At 33.2% G+C, this 19,977-nt stretch overlaps 3 protein-coding genes and 1 pseudogene across 5 annotated transcripts; 2 read left to right on the top strand and 2 right to left on the bottom strand.

Annotated features, from left to right (window-relative positions):
* The first annotated feature begins 1,877 nt into the window (after positions 1–1,877).
* Positions 1,878–4,345, top strand: LOC111297375 (putative UDP-glucuronate:xylan alpha-glucuronosyltransferase 4). The gene is made up of 2 exons (XM_022892125.2): positions 1,878–2,652; positions 3,361–4,345. Exons 1-2 carry the CDS (start codon positions 1,917–1,919, stop codon positions 4,290–4,292), a joined length of 1,668 nt encoding a protein of 555 aa, XP_022747860.2. The 5' UTR covers positions 1,878–1,916; the 3' UTR covers positions 4,293–4,345.
* A 1,064-nt stretch (positions 4,346–5,409) lies between these two features.
* LOC111296256 (mitogen-activated protein kinase kinase kinase ANP1-like) lies at positions 5,410–10,490 on the top strand (annotated as a pseudogene). The gene is made up of 15 exons (XR_016346784.1): positions 5,410–5,726; positions 5,946–5,987; positions 6,629–6,697; positions 6,793–6,903; positions 6,979–7,058; positions 7,169–7,247; positions 7,356–7,453; positions 7,780–7,861; positions 7,936–8,036; positions 8,140–8,179; positions 8,277–8,479; positions 8,582–8,790; positions 8,882–9,074; positions 9,163–9,659; positions 10,047–10,490. The product of XR_016346784.1 is annotated as a mitogen-activated protein kinase kinase kinase ANP1-like (transcript).
* Positions 10,491–10,563: 73 nt separating this feature from the next.
* Positions 10,564–12,847, bottom strand: ATN (cyclin family). Its single transcript, XM_022892499.2, has 4 exons — positions 12,355–12,847; positions 12,106–12,248; positions 11,944–12,002; positions 10,564–11,733 (listed from the first exon to the last, which is right to left on the bottom strand). Exons 1-4 carry the CDS (start codon positions 12,436–12,438, stop codon positions 10,865–10,867), a joined length of 1,155 nt encoding a protein of 384 aa, XP_022748234.2. The 5' UTR covers positions 12,439–12,847; the 3' UTR covers positions 10,564–10,864.
* A 457-nt stretch (positions 12,848–13,304) lies between these two features.
* On the bottom strand, positions 13,305–17,671 carry LOC111295938 (kinesin-like protein KIN-14S). Of its 2 annotated transcripts, XM_089768905.1 has the most exons (12): positions 17,447–17,658; positions 17,328–17,377; positions 16,788–16,919; positions 16,599–16,683; positions 16,244–16,507; positions 15,852–16,131; positions 15,384–15,545; positions 14,997–15,212; positions 14,825–14,862; positions 14,505–14,668; positions 14,298–14,411; positions 13,305–14,148 (listed from the first exon to the last, which is right to left on the bottom strand). In XM_089768905.1, the coding sequence occupies exons 1-12, from the start codon at positions 17,484–17,486 to the stop codon at positions 13,402–13,404; spliced, it is 2,292 nt and encodes a 763-aa protein (XP_089625031.1). In that variant the 5' UTR covers positions 17,487–17,658; the 3' UTR covers positions 13,305–13,401. The 2 variants fall into 2 exon arrangements, with proteins under 2 accessions (XP_089625031.1, XP_089625030.1); XM_089768904.1 differs by lacking the exon at positions 17,328–17,377 and having other exon boundaries at positions 16,788–16,918; positions 17,447–17,671.
* Between the last annotated feature and the right edge of the window lie 2,306 nt (positions 17,672–19,977).

Below are 19,977 nucleotides of genomic sequence, written 5' to 3'. Positions count from 1 at the left end.
CCTTCTCCTTCAGGTGGAACAATAACATAAGTACATAAGTGGCTTTCTAGTGAGATTCCACTATGTAAGATGACAAATTAAAAAAAAAAAAAAGAACATTAATACCTTTCTTGAACCAAATTGAAGTAGCATTTGCTTCAATTGATAATCATGATATTCCAAATTTGTGGAGTACTTAAATTCTCTTTGCATAGTCATGGTTCAACCAAATTGAAGGAATCTTGTAGGCCTAAAAGGATGAAAGTGATTTCCCAATTGTAATCTTAGATTAATTATTACCATTTTATAGTCCTCCAAATGTTGGAACCTTTCATGGTGGCCATATCTTTTCTTTTCACACACAACATTTGCTCTCTAGAAATGGTTGAAAAGGTGGTCAAATTTGGGAATTGGGATAATGTAACTTATGTAAGATCCCAAATTCCTCAGCTGTCGGCTTTGAGATAAGGAATTTCATTGGTTTCTATTTCATTCCAAGCCAAAAGGCAAAGATTGGTGTGAATCTTAAAGAAATTAAGTAGGCAATTGCATGTAGATATATGATGATACAACATAAATACAGAAAAAAAAGATACAAAATTGTTACAATTTAAAATTTTAAAAATAATTATGGATTAACAAAATAAAAAAATGTATTTCATATTTTTGTATCGATACGAATTATGACATATAATTTTTGTGTAAAATATAATACAAATATATAAATTTTAATATTTTACACAATATAAATACATAAATCGTCAAATCTAATTGCATGTGACTTTTATAACTATTGATAAATTGTATAACAGTTTTTTTTTTTTTTTTGCTTTCCAAATGTTTATCATTATAATAAAATTCATCAGATTGCAAGAAACCTTTTTTTTTATTATTATTAACTCAATTAATCTGAATGAATAAATTATCAGTAATTTATTAAATGGAATAATCATGTACAACATTGGTCATGGGGCCATAATTCCACATCACATTCCTAATTTAAATTTTTTTTTAAACAAAAAAATATATAATTACCAACTTTAAATTAATTTATTAATGTTAATATGGAGCAAATATGAGAGTTAAAAAAAAATTATTCAAGATCCCTTCACATTTTCCACCCATCATTATTGTAATCATATAATTATGGTATATATCATAAATTTGCCTAGGAAAAAAAAGGAAGATTTGGATTTATAAATCCTTATTTAATGAATATCTGTCATATTTGTTTATCATTATATATAAAAGTAAGAATAATTAATGAATATCCCAAAATTAGTGAAAAACAGTGGCTGTTTCCATGTAATGCTATGAAAATCCCCCTCTCATTCTCTCATTCTGATTGATTTCATACTCAATTCAGATGAAAATTACCATTTTTTTCTATAAAAAAATAATTTTCCATTTGTGATTAATATTGTTCAATCTTTGAACTTTGCTGGCCCCCATAGCCACAATATGGCTTAATATTAATCTTTTTTATCAAATTAACAAGAGGATGTTGAATTTTTTTTTGTCTTATATTAGAATTTACAAATTTTTTTTATTTTCTGAATTACAACTAAAGTTTAAATTCAAGACTTAACTTTGAAATCGATATCAATATCATTATATTAGTAGAATATTATAATTTCTCTTAGAAATAAAAACATATATTATAATGAAATTCTTGTCATTTTTTGGAAAAAGATTAAGATATATTCAAATTTTGTCTAATTTTATTTTTTTTCCCAATCAATTTACATAATTAGAGAATTTTTTTAATATCATTTTCTTTCACAACAAATTTTCAATCATAATTTTCCAAACTCCAAATTTGGTAGTCCAACTAACCCTTTCCACATTTATTTCCTTAATTATATAAATAATTTTTCCTTGGAAGTCTCTTCTTTTCTTTTTCATTGAATGTCAAGAGCTCAACCCAAGTTCCAAAAATGGCTTCCAAATCCCTCAATTCCAACAAAAAACTCTTCATTCTCTCCCTAATACTTCTCTCTTCATCATTGATAATTCTTGTTATATTTTTCGGATCAAAATATAATGTTGTCGATATACTTAAACTCGAGACAGATCAGCCTCAAGTGTTCAAAAATCCTAGGTGGTTTGATCTTATTGAAGAAGAGATTAATGGTAAGAAGAAGATTAAGGTTGGTTTAGTTAATTTTAATGATGAAGAGAGTGAATATAAAATGCATGGTTCAGTTGTTAGTACTGTTCACGTGCACTTTAGTCATGTGTCTAAGGCAAGAAAATGGGAGGATTTTTTCCCGGAATGGATTAATGAAGACCAGAACTATGACCTGCCGACGTGTCCGGAGATCCCCATGCCACGGCTGAGGGATTACCGGGACCTCAACATCGTGGTGGCTAGGGTACCATGTGAAGGGTGGACAGGTAAGGCAGGGTTGAGGGATGTGTTTAGGTTACAAGTTAATTTGGTGGTGGCTAATCTTTTGGTAGAGAGTGGTTGGCTCACGCCTGATGTTCACCAGACTGTGTATGCGGTGTTCATCGGCGATTGTGGGCCTATGCCGGAGCTATTCAGATGTGATGATCTGTTGGGGAAGGTTGGGGACCACTGGGTGTATAAGCCTGAGCTGAGAAGGCTGAAACAAAAGGTGCTCATGCCTCTAGGGTCATGCCAAATTGCTCAGCCATATGGAAAAACAGGTGAGTTCGAGTTTGCTTTTACTTCTGCTTATGTTTTTCTTCAAACAAAATTGTTTATGTTTAGGTTATTACTAATTAACGACGAAAATTAGCAATGATTCATGAAACCAAGGATACTTACATGTTTTAATAGTTTTAGGGGAATGGGTTGGTGGCTTTCAAGTTTTACCAAATTTTGATATTTTACATTGTGTTTACTTTTGGTAACGTCTTGATTACATTACTTATAACGAGAATTCATCTAATGAAGGACAACTTTTGGTAAGGTGGCATAATCAAGTTTAACCTTGCAATGTATTTTTTTGGTAAAAAAAATTTGGACTAAATAAATTATTTAATTTTTAAGTAAAATGTGTCGTATTCGATAATTTAAGAATAATAGTTATAAATCGTATATTCAAAATAATCATAATAAAATATTATCAGTTAAATTTAAACCTAAAATCTTTACATTAAAAAAAATTACTATTATCGATTCAGCCAACGTCTTGTTATTGATCTAGTCATGTTCGGATCTCAAACTTTGGCATAGAATGTAATGTGCAAGCTCAGCAAAAATATTCATATCCAATCTCCACGATCTTCATATGGTGTTTTTGGATTTTGTTTGAGTCTAATTTTTTTTTAATCAAGTGATCATTTTAACAAATTCTAACGTCAAAATTATTTTTTATGAACATTTTCGGTTTTTATTTGTTGGTATTTTAGGTAAAGAGGCTTGGAGATATTATTCCGCAGACCATGCAAGGCTAAAAAAGCTGAAATACAGCTCATTCCATCAAAGGGAGGCCTATGTAACAGTTCTCCACTCCTCCGAAGCTTATGTTTGCGGTGCAATAGCTTTGGCACAAAGTATTATCCAGTCAAATTCTACCAGAGACTTGCTTCTTCTCCATGATGAAAACATATCCCCCAAGTCCTTAACAGGGCTAAGATTTGCAGGGTGGAAAACAAGGCAAATCGAACGTATCCGAAGCCACTTTGCCATGAAAGATTCATACAATGAATGGAATTACAGCAAGCTTAGAATATGGATGCTAACATGGTATGACAAAGTGATTTTTATTGATTCAGATGTTCTGGTTTTTGAAAACATGGATAGTCTATTCGTTTATCCTCAATTATCAGCTGCTGCCAATGATAAAACTTTGTTCAATTCGGGGGTCATGGTGATTGAGCCATCATTGTGTATGTTTGAAGACTTGATGCTGAAAAGTTTCAAGGTGGAGTCGTACAATGGAGGGGATCAAGGATTTCTCAATGAAGTTTTTACCTGGTGGCACAGGTTGCCGTCCAAGGTGAATTTCCTCAAGATTTTTAATGGGAACAAAAGTGAAAAGATCCCTGATGATCTTTCTGCAATACATTATCTGGGGCTGAAGCCATGGATGTGTTACAGGGATTATGATTGTAACTGGGACATGAAAGCAAGACAGGTTTTTGCTAACGATAAAGCCCATGAGAAATGGTGGCAAGTCTATGATGCAATGCCAGAGAAATTGCAGCAATATTGTGGGCTGACTGAGCACATGAATTGGAGGATAAACAAGTGGAGAAGGATTGCTAGAAATCTCAGGCTCCCTGATGAACATTGGAACATTGCTGTAACAGATCCTAGACAGTACAATCTTGTTCAATAAAAAGGGTGCCAAATTCTTGAAGGGAATATCAGAATTTATGTCATTTTGTAATGTAATAGACAGTCAGTCCTCTTTTCTCTCTTCAAATTCCTTTGTTTTGATTTTAGAAATTATATGTAATGTAAGATTCAAAGTTTGGAACAAGGATTTAACTGATCCCTCCATCTCTTTGAAAAAACAAAAAAAAAAGAGTTTTAGAATTTTTTTTTTTCAATATAAAAAGCTAAAGATTTTGGAGAGCAAAGACATGCTGTCATCATTGAAGCAGCAGCATCTCTATGCTACCATCAAATACTTTCTCCCCTTCAATTACTATTATTATTTGGTGGTGGTGTTCACACAGTTATTAAAAGCGACATATAAGTATATTTGAAGTTTAAATTTTAATATATATATATATTTAATTAAAAAATTATATTAAAAAACTAATGATAGTATAATATGAATTATAAAAGTGATAATAATTAAAATTGAATCGGATTTGATTAATTTTTTTGAATATTATGTAGTATTATAAAATTTTAAAATTTAATTTCAACTTTCATTTGATTTGAATCGAATTATATTAAATTTTATCGATTCAGTTTGATTTAGTTTATCAATTCTTAAAATTTAAATTTTTTTATATATTATTTTACTATAAAATTTTGATATATTTAAGTAAATTTTAATATAAAATAATTATTTTTATTTTATAAAAATTTAAAATATATATAAATATTAAAAATATAAATAATTCGATTCGATTCACTTTTTAATTTTTTACCTCTTGATTCGTAATTCAATCCAAATTCAATTTATACATTTAACATTCGAATTAATTTGAATTGAATAAAAAATTTAATCAAAACTAAATAAAATATTATAATTTTAAATAAATTTTCACTTTTTTTCACTCCTAATGAATTATTATTATAAACGACAATCATGATTATAATATTTTATTATTTAAAAATCTCAGTTTTTCATAATTATAAAGCGATTTTAAAATAAAAGATTTTATTTAGTAATTCCACTCTTTTTTTTCAAAATTTTGAACAAAATAAAAGACTTTTTTTACTATTTTCTTAAAATAAAAAATTCATGGTATTTTTGAAAAGAAAACCAACCCCACCTCTTCCCTCCTCTCTTTCTCTCTCCAAGTTCAAAGTTCCAACTTTTTTTCTCAATTACTTTTGCCGACCTAAATGAAAGATTGAAACTTTGAAGATTTAACTCACTCCAAACTCGCTGTTTCTCTTCCTCAACTGTTTTCAAATGCAAGACCTCTTTGTATCAGTTCGCCGTTCACTGGTCTTCTCCAAGCCTTCCTCTCCATCGCCTTCTCCTCCTCCGATCCGATGGCGCAAAGGGGAGTTGATTGGTTCTGGTGCCTTTGGCAGGGTTTATATGGGCATGAATCTTGATTCTGGAGAGCTTCTTGTTGTCAAAGAGGTTTTTTTCCCTTAGATTTTTGGATTCTTTTTGTGCTTTCTTTAATGGGTCTCAGTTTAATTTTGGGTTTAAAATTGAAACTTTGAAATGGGTTTGCATTGGTTTTCTATTTGGGGGTTTATTTTGAGCTTTTGTTTTTGGTGTCATTGATTTTAATGTGATCTCAAGTTAGTGGATATGAATTTGATCTCATTCGTTTCTTTGCTTTTGTTTTTGCAGGTTCTAATTGCAGCAAACAGTGCTTCTAAGGAAAAAGCACAGGTTTGATATTTAAACTTGGTTCTTTTGTATTTTTAGGTGAAAAATCAATAAAAACCTTATCTAAAAGTAGACCCAGCAATCTAAAACACGATATAGTGATGCGACACTAACACAATATGAAAAAAGGACACGAAGGTAATAACTTTAAAATTTTAGTAATGACTGTATACGAGTTTAACAAAAAAGATGTATTTCATGTTTTTTTGTGGACACGAATTATAAAATGTAATTTTCATGTAAAATACGATATGAATACATGAATTTTAATATTTTACATGATACGAATACACAAATAACTAGATCTATCTAAGAATAAATAATTTCTTTTTTCATATGTAAATGCTGAAATTTTCGGAGAATGACAGAAGCTTTGTGATTCTGAATTTAGTTTCACTTATTTCATTAGCTGCCAATGAAAAGTATGATTATGTAGGTGTATTAACTATGAAGTTTCAGTTCTTAAATCATAGAAAAGAAGTTTCCACTTATGTAAATGCTGAATGTAGGTGTATGAACTATGAAGTTTCACTTATTTTATTAACTGCCAATGAAAAGCATGGTATTAATTTAGCTTCTCATTGTTAATTTAATGAGGAATTGCCATAACATGACTGACCTTGACTTGCTTATTGTTATGTAAGTTTGCTCATGTCAGGGAGCTTGAGGAAAAAGTAAAGCTTCTCAAGAATCTTTCACATCCAAACATTGTTGCGAGTAATGATTGTGATGTTTTATATATTGATTGAATGGATGGACGATATTATCTTTTTTTTTTTTTCATTGGGACATTACTTTCCATCTTCAGAGATATTTGGGAACGGTGAGGGAGGTGGAAACTTTAAATATTTTGCTCGAATTTGTCCTTGGTGGATCAATATCATCACTTTTGGGAAAATTTGGACCCTTCCTTGAAGCTGTAAGTCTTGGATGGCAGAAGGTTTTGAATTTAGTTGTTTTTAATCCTAAGCTTATGTACTAATTTGTCTAACAGGTTATAAGAACATTTACAAAGCAGTTACTATTGGGCCTTGAGTATTTACACAACAATGGAATTATGCACAGGGACATTAAGGTGCCTTTTTCCTTTCAGCCATTAATATTATAAATTGAAAAAGGTCCTTGGTTTCTTCTGTCTTCTCTTTTTCTTATGAATAAATAATTTGTTCATTCTATCCATTGGCAGGGGTCAACATCCTGGTAGATATTAAAGGAAGCATTAAACTTGCAGATTTTGGTGCATCCAAACAGGTCGTTGAGCTGGTAATTATGCAACTGGTCAACCTTATCTTCACATCAACAATTTCTCCATTGTAGAATGTATTTTTCTCCAAATCAATAATTTATAAAATCCCTTTTATTTTAACAGAGATGGTGTTTCTATCGGCTACTGTTTCATGTGCCAAGTCTATGAAGGGTACTCCACACTGGATGGCTCCTGAAGTCATTTTGCAGACAGGGCATAGTTTGTAAGAATAACTAGATCACTAAAAGAATCTAACTGTTTACATCTGTGGCAGTTCTCTTTGACATAATTAGAATTGGTTGCCTTTCTGTGAATTTGATTATGGTAGATCTCTGAAGTCCCCACTTTATATTCCTTGAAGCATTTAAATGAAATTAGAGCTATCTTTTGCCAGTCTTTACATGTGCTTCACATTCTGATCATTGTTAATCAGCTATGTTTGCAGTATAGTGTGACTCTGTAGATTACAATGATTGGTATGTGATATAGTTATTCATAGTATATTGATGCACTAAAATTTACTGATAGTTTATGGATATAATTTTCAAGTTCTGCTGATATATGGAGTGTTGGCTGTACGGTGATTGAGATGGCCACTCGAAAGCCTCCTTGGAGCCCACAGTACCAAGAGGTACGGCATCTCTTTACATTTTAAAGATTTGTTCGATGAGGTGTTCTTCATCATTGTTTGACTTGTTTGTTCAGGTTACTGCACTCTTCTATGTAGGGACAACAACGTGTCATCCTCCTATCCCTGAGCATCCGTCTACTGAGGCAAAAGATTTTCTGCTGACATGTTTGCAAAAGTATGTTATATTATTTTATTGGTTCTTGACGTAAATATCATGGGATATATTTTCTGTCCTTTTTTCTCTTCAAACCTGTGATGTATTAGTTATATAATTTTAGGGAACCAGAGTTGAGGCCAGCGGCATCTGAACTACTAAAGGTGATTGTGGTTTGACCAGCATTTTCCTTTGTCATTTTGAAATTATATTCTGTCATTTCTGTGGGCTTAATATTCTCCATTTGTCTACTACGTGCAGCATCCATTTGTCACTGGAGGATCCCAGGACTCTAATCCTGTTTTGCATGCTTCAGTCGCAGTCATTGCGCTTGAACTGTATTGTATTGTATTTATGTGGTTTGTTTTTCATTTCCCCCTCAAGACTTCTTCTGAAATATATCTGTTTCATCAGGAGAATTCTGAAATCTCTTCATCATTACATGCCACTGACCATGAAGGCTTGTAAGTATTGCACTGTGCTTTTGCTTGAACCTGTAAAGTAATTGCATTGTCAATTGTCAAGCTGGAAAGGGTCTTTAACAATGGCATCAATTTTCTTTCCAGTCAAGTTTCAGCATGCCCTGACTTGGAAGATATCTGTAATTTGGGTAGTCTAAACGGCTCAAACACATTTGTTGAGAAGTTTTCAGAAAGCAAAGACTTGTGGAGAATGAACTGCAGTGTAAGATGATATGTGTCAGATTGACAAAGATGATTCTATAGTAAGTGAAGTAAGGTTTTGTTCTGCATCAGTGCTTGATAATGTTAACAAGGTAACTACGTCTATGCTTTTCTCAAGGCTCAGATACTTTAATCATTTGAGTGTTACCGGTGCTAATTCATCAATCATCTTATTGTACTTAGAGTTCTGATCCCAATTGTGAAACTTCTCATGACCGGAAGAGCAAATTTGGTAAAGATCCTGAAACAATGCCAGTTGGTTGCCCTACAATTTGCAGTGAAGGGGAAAGATTTTTCATTTACTTGTGGTCCATCACTCTCTGAAGATGATGATGAACTCACTGAATCTAAAATTAGAGCCTTTTTTTATGAGAAGGTACTACTTTTAGCCCTTGTGTAGTCAGATTCTTTTAAATTTGACCTCACAGACTGTTGTGACAATGAAGTGTTAACTAATTTCTCAGGCTTTGGAACTAAAGAAGCTGCAAACACCATTATATGAAGAGTTCTACAACAGCTTGAATTTAGCAAGCTCCCCAAGTTTTGTTGAGAATAAACGTGATGAGACACCTCCAAATTACTTGAAATTACCTCCTAAAAGAGGATCCGCAGTCATGGTCCCATTGGGACCCCATTTTCAACAGCTGATGCTATTAGTATAGGAAGTCCAGGGAGTAAAAACAGCAGGCATGGGTCAAATATTGGCAATGCTAGTGACCAAACTCCACAGAACAATTCATCACCTCAGCATAGTGATTGGAAAGGGATTCTAGTTGATGGCCAGCCAGAACCGAGCAACCCAAGATTAGCCCAAGTTGATTGGTTTGTTGCCTGCCCTCATGTTGAATCTCTGTTGTGGAGTAATCTGAAATGCAATCATTTGCTACGTATAGTGTAATCTTCTCTGAGAGAGAGAGGAAGTGGAAAGAAGAGCTTGACCAAGAGCTTGAGAGAAAGCGAGGTAGATATAATTGATTCCTCTGTCCCTCTTCCTTTCTTCCACTCTTTTTTCTTTAAAATATTGCCTTCTACATGGTTGAGTATGGTGATTGTTTCATTGAATGTACAATTATTTTATTTAGATTACTCAAGAACCCTTATGCATTCCCAAAATTTCACTGATGTCATGCTCAAACCAAATTCTGAAGCTACTGCTGCCCATGCCTGATAATTCCTTGAGCAACATAGCTTAGGGTTTTCTTCCATAGATGGCAGCTTATCTGAATTAGTCTCTAATTCATGTTTTTACAGTTGTATTGCCATAAGATTGTAGGAGAAATGTCTTTTCAACTAGCAAGATTTTCATGGTCCATTTTAGTTTAAGCAAATAATAGTGAAATGTTTGCAGAGATGCTGCGCCAAGCAGGTGTGGGGGGAAAACCTTCATCGCCTAAGGATCAGGCCTTGAATAGGCAGAGAGATTGAACAAGGTTTGCATCTCCAGGCAAATGAGTGCATGTTAGAGGAATGGTGCCTCCTGAGAAGTTTTGTTTTCCTATCAAGAGTTCATCATAACATTTACAGTTTCATTTGAAGTGAGCTACTTCTGCCTCCCTTGAAAGCGGCAGTGACATCTCTTGCTCTCATCCAATTTCTCATTGTTCAACCAGGAAAATTTGTCCTTAGAGGTGATGTTTGTTACTCAAAATATAAATAGGTGACTATATATTTGTTTTTCCTCTTTTCCCCCTTTCTGGGTTGTTTGAGGGGGTTTTATATGTTTCCTCAAGTATCCGGTGCATATTTGTTTTACTGATGTAGAATAATAATGATGAAATTTTATGATTGAGATATTGCAATTTAGCCAAAAGCTTTTTTTTTTTCTTTTTCTTCCCTTATTTTTCTGGCCAAATGGATGTAGAATACCTTGAAGTTTTGCTTTATTAATACTCACTCAGGCCAATTCAACCAAAGAATCAGACTCTTATCTCCCAAAATTTTACATCAATCAATAAAATGGAGAGATAAAATTCACAACCATGTCAAGAAAGTCCACTATGGGCATTGTTGAAAGAAAGAATATCTCCCAACAAATGTTTGCCTCAACTTTCAAAGCCCATCATGATAATCAACCAACAAAATGGGGAAATAAAATTGGGAAACCATGTAAGGAAATCAACTATTGACATTGTGAAAGCCACACTGATAAATCAAAGAAATGGACCCTTAAAATCTTACAGTTGAAAATCGAATAGGCATTAAAACTGGACGCTGTTTCAGTCCACTCATCGATCCATCACTTTTTTGCAAGCTTTTTCTTCTCTTCAATGGAGAGACCAATCTGTTTGCAAATTGGGAGGGCGAAAATGATCTAGCATCACTACTTTGCAAACTTTTTCTGCTCTTCAATGGGGACACCAATCTGTTTGCCAATCGAGAAGGCGAAAATGATCTACGTAGCTTGGAAGCAGCTGACACCTTTGGTGACTTCTTGCTCATGTTTGTTGATCTTGTGGGGGATAGAGAAACAACGGGTGGGCTCTTGATCTTGACTTGAAACTTCGAAGCTGATGGAGGAGACTTGATCAAGAACTTATGTGGAGTTTGCCTATTTCTTGCAATTACAGGAGACCTTGTCTTGGTGAACTGTTGTTGATGTGAAGCTGGTGTTGAGCTGAACAAAGGATTTGGGAATAAAACAGTCTTTTTATTCCATGGCCTATTCCTTGGTGACACCCTATTGACCATATGTCTATTGTTTTCCTTATCCAATTCCCTGAATTTGGGAGGAGAAACCTTGAAGTTGATCCTGGAACGAGCCCTTTGAAGAGATGGAGAGTCGGATTCTGTTCGAATTAGTTGCAGTTTGTTCTGTTTCTCCCTCTTTCTTCTGGCTCTGAGTTCAGTGTTTTCAGGCTGTGGTCTTTGCTTTCTATGCTCAGTCAGCGGAGTTTTAGGATCCTCAGCAGTTGTCTTGTTCTTGGTTTTATTATCAACTGCTGCTAGTATCTCTCTTGCAAATTGACTTGCTTGAAGGATTTCACCCACTGTTTCTCCTACTAGCATTGCTGGCAATGACATTCTCCTCCATTCACCTGCATTAAAAGCTCGAACAATCAAATTATCTATCTTCTTAGCTTGCTGACAGAAACTGAACTTTGAAAAGAAATTAAAAAAAAAAAAAGCTTTTAATGCAGTTAAGAAGAATATTTCATCAAATGAATGGGAACTTCAAACAACAATTCTCAAAAGAGGAAAATAATGAAAGAAACCCATTTGTTGTATCTGATCAGATTGAGAGATACCTCCTGCAGTGGCTGGAAACTTCCCAACTGGTGATTTCCTTGGAGTAGCATTCTTCATCCTGGAAATGGAAAAGCACCCAAATTTAGTATGCAAAACAAAAAAGTTGAGGCTTTTGCCAATGGTTAAAGGCAAACAAAAAGCAAACCCAAATCAAAGCATACCTCAAAGACTCTTGCTTGCACCTGAGACTAGTCCTTAAGTAACCCCTAGTACTCCTTGGACTTAGATTCACTCCTGATATTACCTTTGTCCCTCCTGCCACTGTATACTGCAACTCTTGCAATCTTGCCATACATTTCTCCACCTTCACAATCCCAAACAAAAACCCCATAAGCCTAAATGAAAAACAAAGCAAAAAAAAAAACCCTTTTTCTCCTTAGTTGGTCAGAAAATGAAGTGCCCAACTTTACCTTCTTTACAGTTTCTCTGAGTAGGACAGGATTAAGAGGAGCCACCACAATTTTCCTTTGCTTTGGTGGGGTTCTTGCAACCATTATTGCCAGAAAGAAAAGAAACTTCAGCAGCCAATAAAAAGAAGGAAAAAGAAAATAAATGTGGGTCTTTCTCCAATGAATTGTTCCTGTTGGCTCCTCCGCTCCTCCTTTCTTTGTTTCTCTAAATACCCATCAAGGAGAGTTGATCTCAAATCTTGGGTTCGTTTCAGTTACTGTTTTCCTCTTCAAAACTCAAAAGATTTGTCACACACTCTCTCTCTCTCTCCCTCTCTTTGGAGTTTATCTGTGTAGTGAAAAAGTCAAAAGCTTTTGGTTTAAGATTTGAGTACTGGCTAACGGGTCTCTTTTTCGCTTGTCCCAACGGTCTAACGCTATCTTCATTAGAAACAAGGTACATGCCAACGGCTACTTGTATATGGTTTTTTCTCTTATTTTTTCAAAACATTAAAATATTAGGAGTGTTGTAGCAGAGGACCCTTGATTTATGGAATCAAAACTGCTCCATCTACTCTTTTTCAAGACATGTTTATCTCACGTAATAGAATGGACGAGAAATTGAATTTGAAAGCCAACAAAGTAAATTCACTTTTGTTATATCTTAATGATGACATTAACAATTACTCAGATGGATCCATATCACTTCTAATTCTTTATTATAATACGAATTATAATAAAAAATTACTTACGACTACTTCTCAATTAATAATTAACTTTGGGATTAAGATTAATTTATGTTAAATTTATTATTATGTGTTCTGCATGTTATATTGTAGGCTTTTTATGTTGACATATAAAGTAATGGGAGTGGATTTTTTTTTCCTGTTTAAAAGAAAATAGAGAGTAATTCTTTGACTTTTCTATCTGTTTCAATTTTGATATACGAGGCATTAATGGAAGCCTAGAAATCAAGGACAAATTGACCATATAATATAAGAATCAATGTACAAAGGAACAGCATGTGCTCTTTTGGTAATCTGTTAATAGGTGATCGAACGTTGAGATTCATTCCCTCTCAGCTGACGGTCGTAAGGGCAAAAATGAGGATTTTCTGTAACTTTGCATGCCTCTTAACTTGAGTGGACTCCACACCAAAGATTTCCGTTGTAAAGCAACAACGGTTGGATGCCTTGGCTTCCATGAACCTGCCTGTAGGGGACTCCCCATGAATTTGCTACTGCTTTTCATGGCTGCAGGTGTTGTCTCTGATGAGTTTCTAAACTCTGGAAATGGAGAAAACAATCTTGCCTTCCTGGGATCCCGCAATAATGATAGTCTATCCATTGTACCACCATTTTTTAAACCAGAAGCAGAGCTGTGGAGTGGTGTTGTCATGTGTGAATCTGGCCGGAGGGTGGCGATGGATATTCGCCTTTTAGGCTGAAAAACTTGTGTCGTAGTTGTTGGAGGTCTGACAGCAATGGAAGTTCGTCTCGGTTTCAAAAGGTTCTTTATGTTAGTTGGTGCCATCACAGGTTTGGAGTTGTTTTCTTTGTCATCTGATGCTGCCATGGACATTCTAGTTGTCTTTCTGTTTGTGGGCATAGATGATGCTGGGGGCATGAAATTGGTGATTCTTCGCAATGGTAACCTTAGTTTTGATGGACCCAGTGGTGGCTTTTTCTCCATTTTGGTCTTCTCTGCTGCTTGTTTAAGAGGTGGTCTAGTGGAAGCGGCAGCAGCAAAAGCTCTAGTTGCCTGCTTTAATCTGGTTTTCCGTTCCCCTGCTAATTGATTTTCAAGGTCACGAACCTGTCAACGAAGCAGGAAAAACATAAGAATCTTGATGGCTGATAAAAGTTCATGTTCTGAAAACGCTGTCCTACAACCCAACAGAGAAGCTCACAATAGTTACAACCAAGGAAGAACTGCTTTGGTTTGTTTAATTTAATGATAAGCACCTTTTCTTGGAGACTTTTGCATATATGTTCTCTGGCAGCCAGTCTCAACTGCAAGGACTGAACATTATCTTGCAACTTCTTTGTTTCCTTCTCATCATGTTTGAGCTTTTCTGCCTGTTAATTAATCAATAAACAGAGATAAAACAAATAGAATCCATACCCCAAAAGTTGGAGAGAAAAATTTTAAATTTCATCAATTTGCCATACCATTTGCTTGTACTTGTAAAGCTCATTGAGGTCCACCTGTTTGCGGGCAGGACCACTTTCAATCCCCCTGACTCGGCTAGCAAAATTCAATGAACAGAGGGTCTCCCCAAGGTCTGCATTACTTGGGCTGATCTGTACAAACATCACGGTTTTACAATCTCCCCCTGCATTTCATGATTCAGTTAGCAATAGCCTCGGATTGAAAGTTTGCCATTAGGCCACTAAACATGAATATATATCCTTCATGGGCAATCTTTCCAGATTAACTAGCTTCAGAGTTCAGATCAAGGGGTTCAACTTCCAGTGAGTCAAAAGCTTACCTAGAGAGCTCTGTAGCATATGTGTGAGCTTTGAGTTCCTGGTTTTCCATGGAAAAGTATAAAGAATTAAAGTGTTAATGTTAGATATACATATTTTTTATGTGTTGTGCGCATGTATCGTGTGTGTATGCATGAGAGAGAGAGAGAGAGAGAGAGAGAGAGAGAGAGAAACCTGTAAGGAATATGGCCTGTTTTTGATGCAAGGGCAGAAATCACGTCACCAAGTGCCGAGAGAGATTTATTTATAAACTGGGATTCCTTCAACCTTTCACCTTCAACTTCAATCTTTCCCACACGCTCACTGCCAGCCAAATCTACCAGCCATAGGTGACTCCTAGTCTTTTGGCCATTTATCAAATTAGTTCCCCTTACAGTTACACGCAACAAGCTGCAAAGAGACAATTTTTTGGTCATTATAGTAAAACAGATATGTTTAGATGCACCATTGTTTCTCAGCCAATGTTGTTGAATAACAAAATTTTCGGATTTATTAGATCACAAAAAGTCTACCCTCTTAAACACAATTCAGAAACAAAACAAATAGAAAGCAATATATCACCAGTGAGAACGACTGCTCAATTCATTGGCGTTGGTGGCTCCCACTGATCTGACCCGGCTTCCAGACTTTAGCAGCTCCCACACTTCCTCTGTACTGTAAACACCAGCTTCAACAAGCCCTGGAACTTCTTGTGTCCCTTCTGCTGCTTGCTTGATCTCCAACCTTTATCAACATAATTAAGGACTTCAATTCGGACTTCAAGCTCTCTAAAACTGGGGTTTCTTAAATTACTCTTTATGAAACATTTTAACTGGAGAACGGTTAGAAATTATTAGATTTATTTTATTTTCCAATATTAAGGGTGTCATCTTCTCAACAGATTGCCAATAAGAGTAGATATTAAAGTTTGTGCCAATAGATTTCTTTCTTCACGAAGAGAAAAGTAAACCAATTGCCCGTTAAGTGTTTGTTTTGCAACGAGACTTTAATAAGTGGCCAACCATATTCAAATTAATGTTAGGAACTAACCCTTTAGTAGGATGGTTGGAGTTGTCTCCTAGCAGGTCCCTTATCTTTTCATTGTAGACCTCCATCATACTGACGAATAGCTCATATTTCATTACACCACCTCTCTCTGCTGAAACTCGAAACAACTCCTCCAATGTTCTGTAGTTAACTCCCCTATTTTCTGGTGTTCCCTCCATAGTAAATGTCTTCCCAGTTCCAGTTTGCCCATAAGCAAATATGCAGACATTATAGCCATCCAATACAGAAGTGACAATGGGTTTAGTTCGTGCAAATACAACCTCTGCATAATTTTAAAAATTAAAAAAAAAAAAAAAACAGGATTAAAAACATATATAGTAAACTCAGTCAAGAGATCTCAGGTTAGGAAACTCAATCAAGAGATCTCTGGTTACCTTGGCCATCCTCAGGCCTAAATACATGGTCAAACTTGAATTGCTTCTTGGAAGAATCAGAAGAAATTATCTGTAGCTCATTATCTAGGGATGAATCAAATTCAATTACAGAAGAGGACCCGTTCGCAATTTCAACTTGGTTTAGCGGTCTACATCTACAAAAAACCCTGATGTTTCCTTTAAGCTCAATCACTTCATTGTAAAGGCGCTTCCTCTCTGATGACTCATCCAGGTATTTCTTCTTCATAAGTTCATATTCATTATCTACACCAAACAAGAAAGAGAAAAGCAGTTCAAACCAAAATGAAAAACACACATCCAATACACTGGTTTCTTTAATCTATTGGGTACTTACTCAGAAGCTGAAGAGTTCCTACAATGTCATGGCCAGGAAAAGACTTAACTTGATTAGACAGATTCTCATGCACTTTCTTCAAATTCTATAACATTAAGTCATGGAAGTAATCAAACTCAATTTGTTGAACCACTAATGAGAACATAAACAAGAAAAAAAAATGAAAAACAATGGCCTATTCTGTTTTACCTGAACACTGTTACTCAAATTAATAACTTTCTGCAATATTTGAAGAGTTGGCCCCTGAGTTGAAGAAATTTCTTGGTTCACATCGGATATGGTATCTTCATCCATGGAATCTGTATTTTCTTCCAATAATTCTAAAGAAACAGCCAAAATTCTTCACATTAGTATTCTAATTATTCAAATATATAATAAACAACGTAATTTTGTCCCAAAGATTAGCATTTGAAGCATACAAATGTACCAATAAATTACAACACATATTCTAGGCAATGCAAAGGGATCATGAACTGTAACCAACAGTTGTTAATTAATTGAAGAAAAAGCTTAAAATCAACTTGATTCGTGCCACATATTCTAAGTTATGAACTAAACAAGCAAATCACAAGAATTATCTTACAAGTACAATCGAAGTAGAAATTTTACAGGGTTTAGAACATTAAAAAAATCCCACATTTCTTTTTTTTTTTCTCCAATTTAGACAATACTTCATAGAAATTTGCCTAAATGATTTCTTTAAAGTAAAGAAAAGAAAAAGAACTAATCAGTGTCAGAGTTCGGAGAAGTTTTTGAGTCGCAATTCTCCACCGTTTGATCTAAAAAAAAATCACAGATTTGTTTTCATAAAATTGAAGAAGAAAAACAAAGAACATGAAAGCACTAACCTTTATCAAGAACGATCTGATTGCAACTCTCCAAGCACATTTCCACCGTTTGATAAAAAAACAAGATCTTAATTACCACAAAGGAAAAGTTGATGGACAAAATTTGCGATCTGGGAAGATAAATTGGAAGATCAAAGAGATGAGATCGAGAAATTGGCGAGAGAGCTAAGAGCGTTGAGTTTAAACCGAGGGGGCAGGGTTTTCCTTTTTGATTTGATTCAATTTGAATTCAAACGAATGAATGTGAGCCGTTCGATTTATATAGCTGTCTCTAACGGCTATTTCATCTCTTTTTTAAAGGAGCGTGTGCTCGGCATTTTTCAAGTTTGGGTTCGGGTAATTCTAACCTGATTAAATTATAAACCAAGATTACGAGGGTTTTTTTAGCGGAAAGAATGATATGATAACTTTTGTATTTATATCATATAAAATATAAAAAATTTATGTATTTATGTCATATTTTATATGAAAATTATATATTATAATTTATATAAACACAAAAATATAAATATATTTTTTTAATTTTGTTAAATTCATATATAATTATTGTTAAATTTTTAAACTATATGACATTTATATTCTTTATTCGAATCGTATTTATGTTGTATCATTATATGACATTTCATAATGTATAGATCCGTAGAGTTTTCCTTAAATTTAATTTTAAGAAATCACCACTAATCTTTTTTATTAAGATATGATTGATCGTCTAATTGAATTTTATTTTATTTTTTTTACTTTTAAACTTAACTTAGGTATTTTTAAAATGTAGGTTTTATGTCTATAAAATAAAGACTAAATTTAAAAGTACAATTATGTGTGAAAAAGATTATAACACCCTCAAAACGTTTATCAAATGATGATACTAATTTAATTTTATATTATCAAACCTTCAAAATGTGTTTGTAAATTTAATATTAAAAATTATTCTTAAAATTACTCTAATCATTTAGTAGTAATTTAAAATAATTTTCTCACCTCATGAGTATTTATGAAAAAGTTTCATTTTCTTATTCATTAACATATTTTTGAAAAAATCATTTTTTTGAAATCAATTAATACAATCTTTCAATCATTTTATAAGATTTTATATCAATGCATATTTTTCAATCATTTAATGAAAATTTTTTTTGTCGAAAATCTTTTTATAAAAATAAAGGTCATTAAATTCTCTAATAATTTGATAAAAAATTAACAAAAATTTGAATCTTCAAATTATTTGATAAGATTTTTATTTTTTTTCAAAAATTTATTATGAAATTCTTTCTTTTGGTAGAATTCACAATTGAAAATTAAAATAGAATCATCCAATCATTTGATAAGATTAAAAAAAATATTTTTTTAAATAAATAAAATTTACAAATCAAATAAAAAATCAAATTAAAAATTAAAAATAAATTAAAATTTAAATAAATAACATAAGCTAAAAATACTAAAGAAAAAAATTTATGAAATAAAATAAAACAAGAAAATAATAGATAAATAAACAAATAATTATTTACCAACAAACGGCTCAGCTTGGGCAGCTGAGGGATAACGGCTCAAGACACAACAAACGGCTCAGCAAGTGTGGCTACAAGCTTGGTTTGATGGTTCAGTTAACTGAGCGGGGAACCAGTTTAGGCACGTAAGTCAGGCGCAGCACTGATCGGATTGCCCAATTGAAATTGCACGAGTTTCTTTTTTTTTTTTTAACAGTTGCAACAACTTCGTTTTACGCCTCTATAAAAGGCAAAAAAAAATTTTTCCCCTTAAAACTTCTCTTGTTCTCTCTCCCCTTTTCTTTCTCTCTCTCTCTTTAAAACCTTCGTTGGATTCTGGAGAATGATGCCGAAATGTAGATTTGTGTAAAAAAAGTCATCGGATACTGAAAAACTTCACCGAAATGTGACCCAAAAATTCAATCAATTTCTAGATTTTCCAAACAATTAAAAGAAAAACTTATAAAATTCTTAAATCCCTTCTGTCTTCTAAAATTCCCCTGCTGCAACACTAGAGACTAATTTGAACTCTCTTTTCATTTCTACCTATTACTTGATTTTTTTTGTATCGCTCTCTATTTTTTATTTTTTCTGTATTTTCTCTACTAATTCATATTCCCTATGTATTGATTTTGAGTTTGTATTTATAAGGCTTCAAATTATGAGAACCTTATACCAAAAAAATTTTTGATTTCTCTTTAATTCCAATGTCAAATTTTGATTTTAACTTAAATATTAAAATCTCAAAAGAAACAATCCAGGACAAACTCAACCACCTTTGATTTTTTTTATTATTTTTTTATATTTAATAAATCAAATAATAAAATTAACTCCGAACAAAATAAAAAGTGTCATACTTAGAATGTTAAATTTAAAAAAGATAGTGAATTTTATTATTTATCATGCAATTAATAAACAATACATACATTGCCGGTATATATGTATATATTAATTTTGCAAAAAAATATTTAATTATTTTAATAAAAATAAAAATTATCTTTAATTGCGGTATAATTATGTTTTAATTTTTTGCTATTTATACACCTGATA

Source organism: Durio zibethinus, chromosome 12 (genome assembly GCF_047325235.1).
Source record: "Durio zibethinus cultivar Kanyao isolate XHJ-2024 chromosome 12, ASM4732523v1, whole genome shotgun sequence".
Classification (NCBI taxonomy): domain Eukaryota; kingdom Viridiplantae; phylum Streptophyta; class Magnoliopsida; order Malvales; family Malvaceae; genus Durio; species Durio zibethinus.
This window is presented reverse-complemented; position numbering and strand designations above follow the sequence as displayed.

Coding starts and splice junctions, on each gene's coding strand:
- LOC111297375 (XM_022892125.2), top strand. CDS start 1,917: ATGGCTTCCAAATCCCTCAATTCCAACAAAAAACTCTTCATTCTCTCC. Junction 2,653..3,360: donor TCAGCCATATGGAAAAACAG/GTGAGTTCGAGT, acceptor TTGGTATTTTAG/GTAAAGAGGCTTGGAGATAT.
- ATN (XM_022892499.2), bottom strand. CDS start 12,438: ATGGTTGCAAGAACCCCACCAAAGCAAAGGAAAATTGTGGTGGCTCCT. Junction 12,249..12,354: donor TCAGAGAAACTGTAAAGAAG/GTAAAGTTGGGC, acceptor GGGATTGTGAAG/GTGGAGAAATGTATGGCAAG. Junction 12,003..12,105: donor TGCAAGCAAGAGTCTTTGAG/GTATGCTTTGAT, acceptor TTCCATTTCCAG/GATGAAGAATGCTACTCCAA.
- LOC111295938 (XM_089768905.1), bottom strand. CDS start 17,486: ATGTGCTTGGAGAGTTGCAATCAGATCGTTCTTGATAAAG. Junction 16,132..16,243: donor TAGGCCTGAGGATGGCCAAG/GTAACCAGAGAT, acceptor AAAATTATGCAG/AGGTTGTATTTGCACGAACT. Junction 14,863..14,996: donor ACAGGCCATATTCCTTACAG/GTTTCTCTCTCT, acceptor ATGGAAAACCAG/GAACTCAAAGCTCACACATA.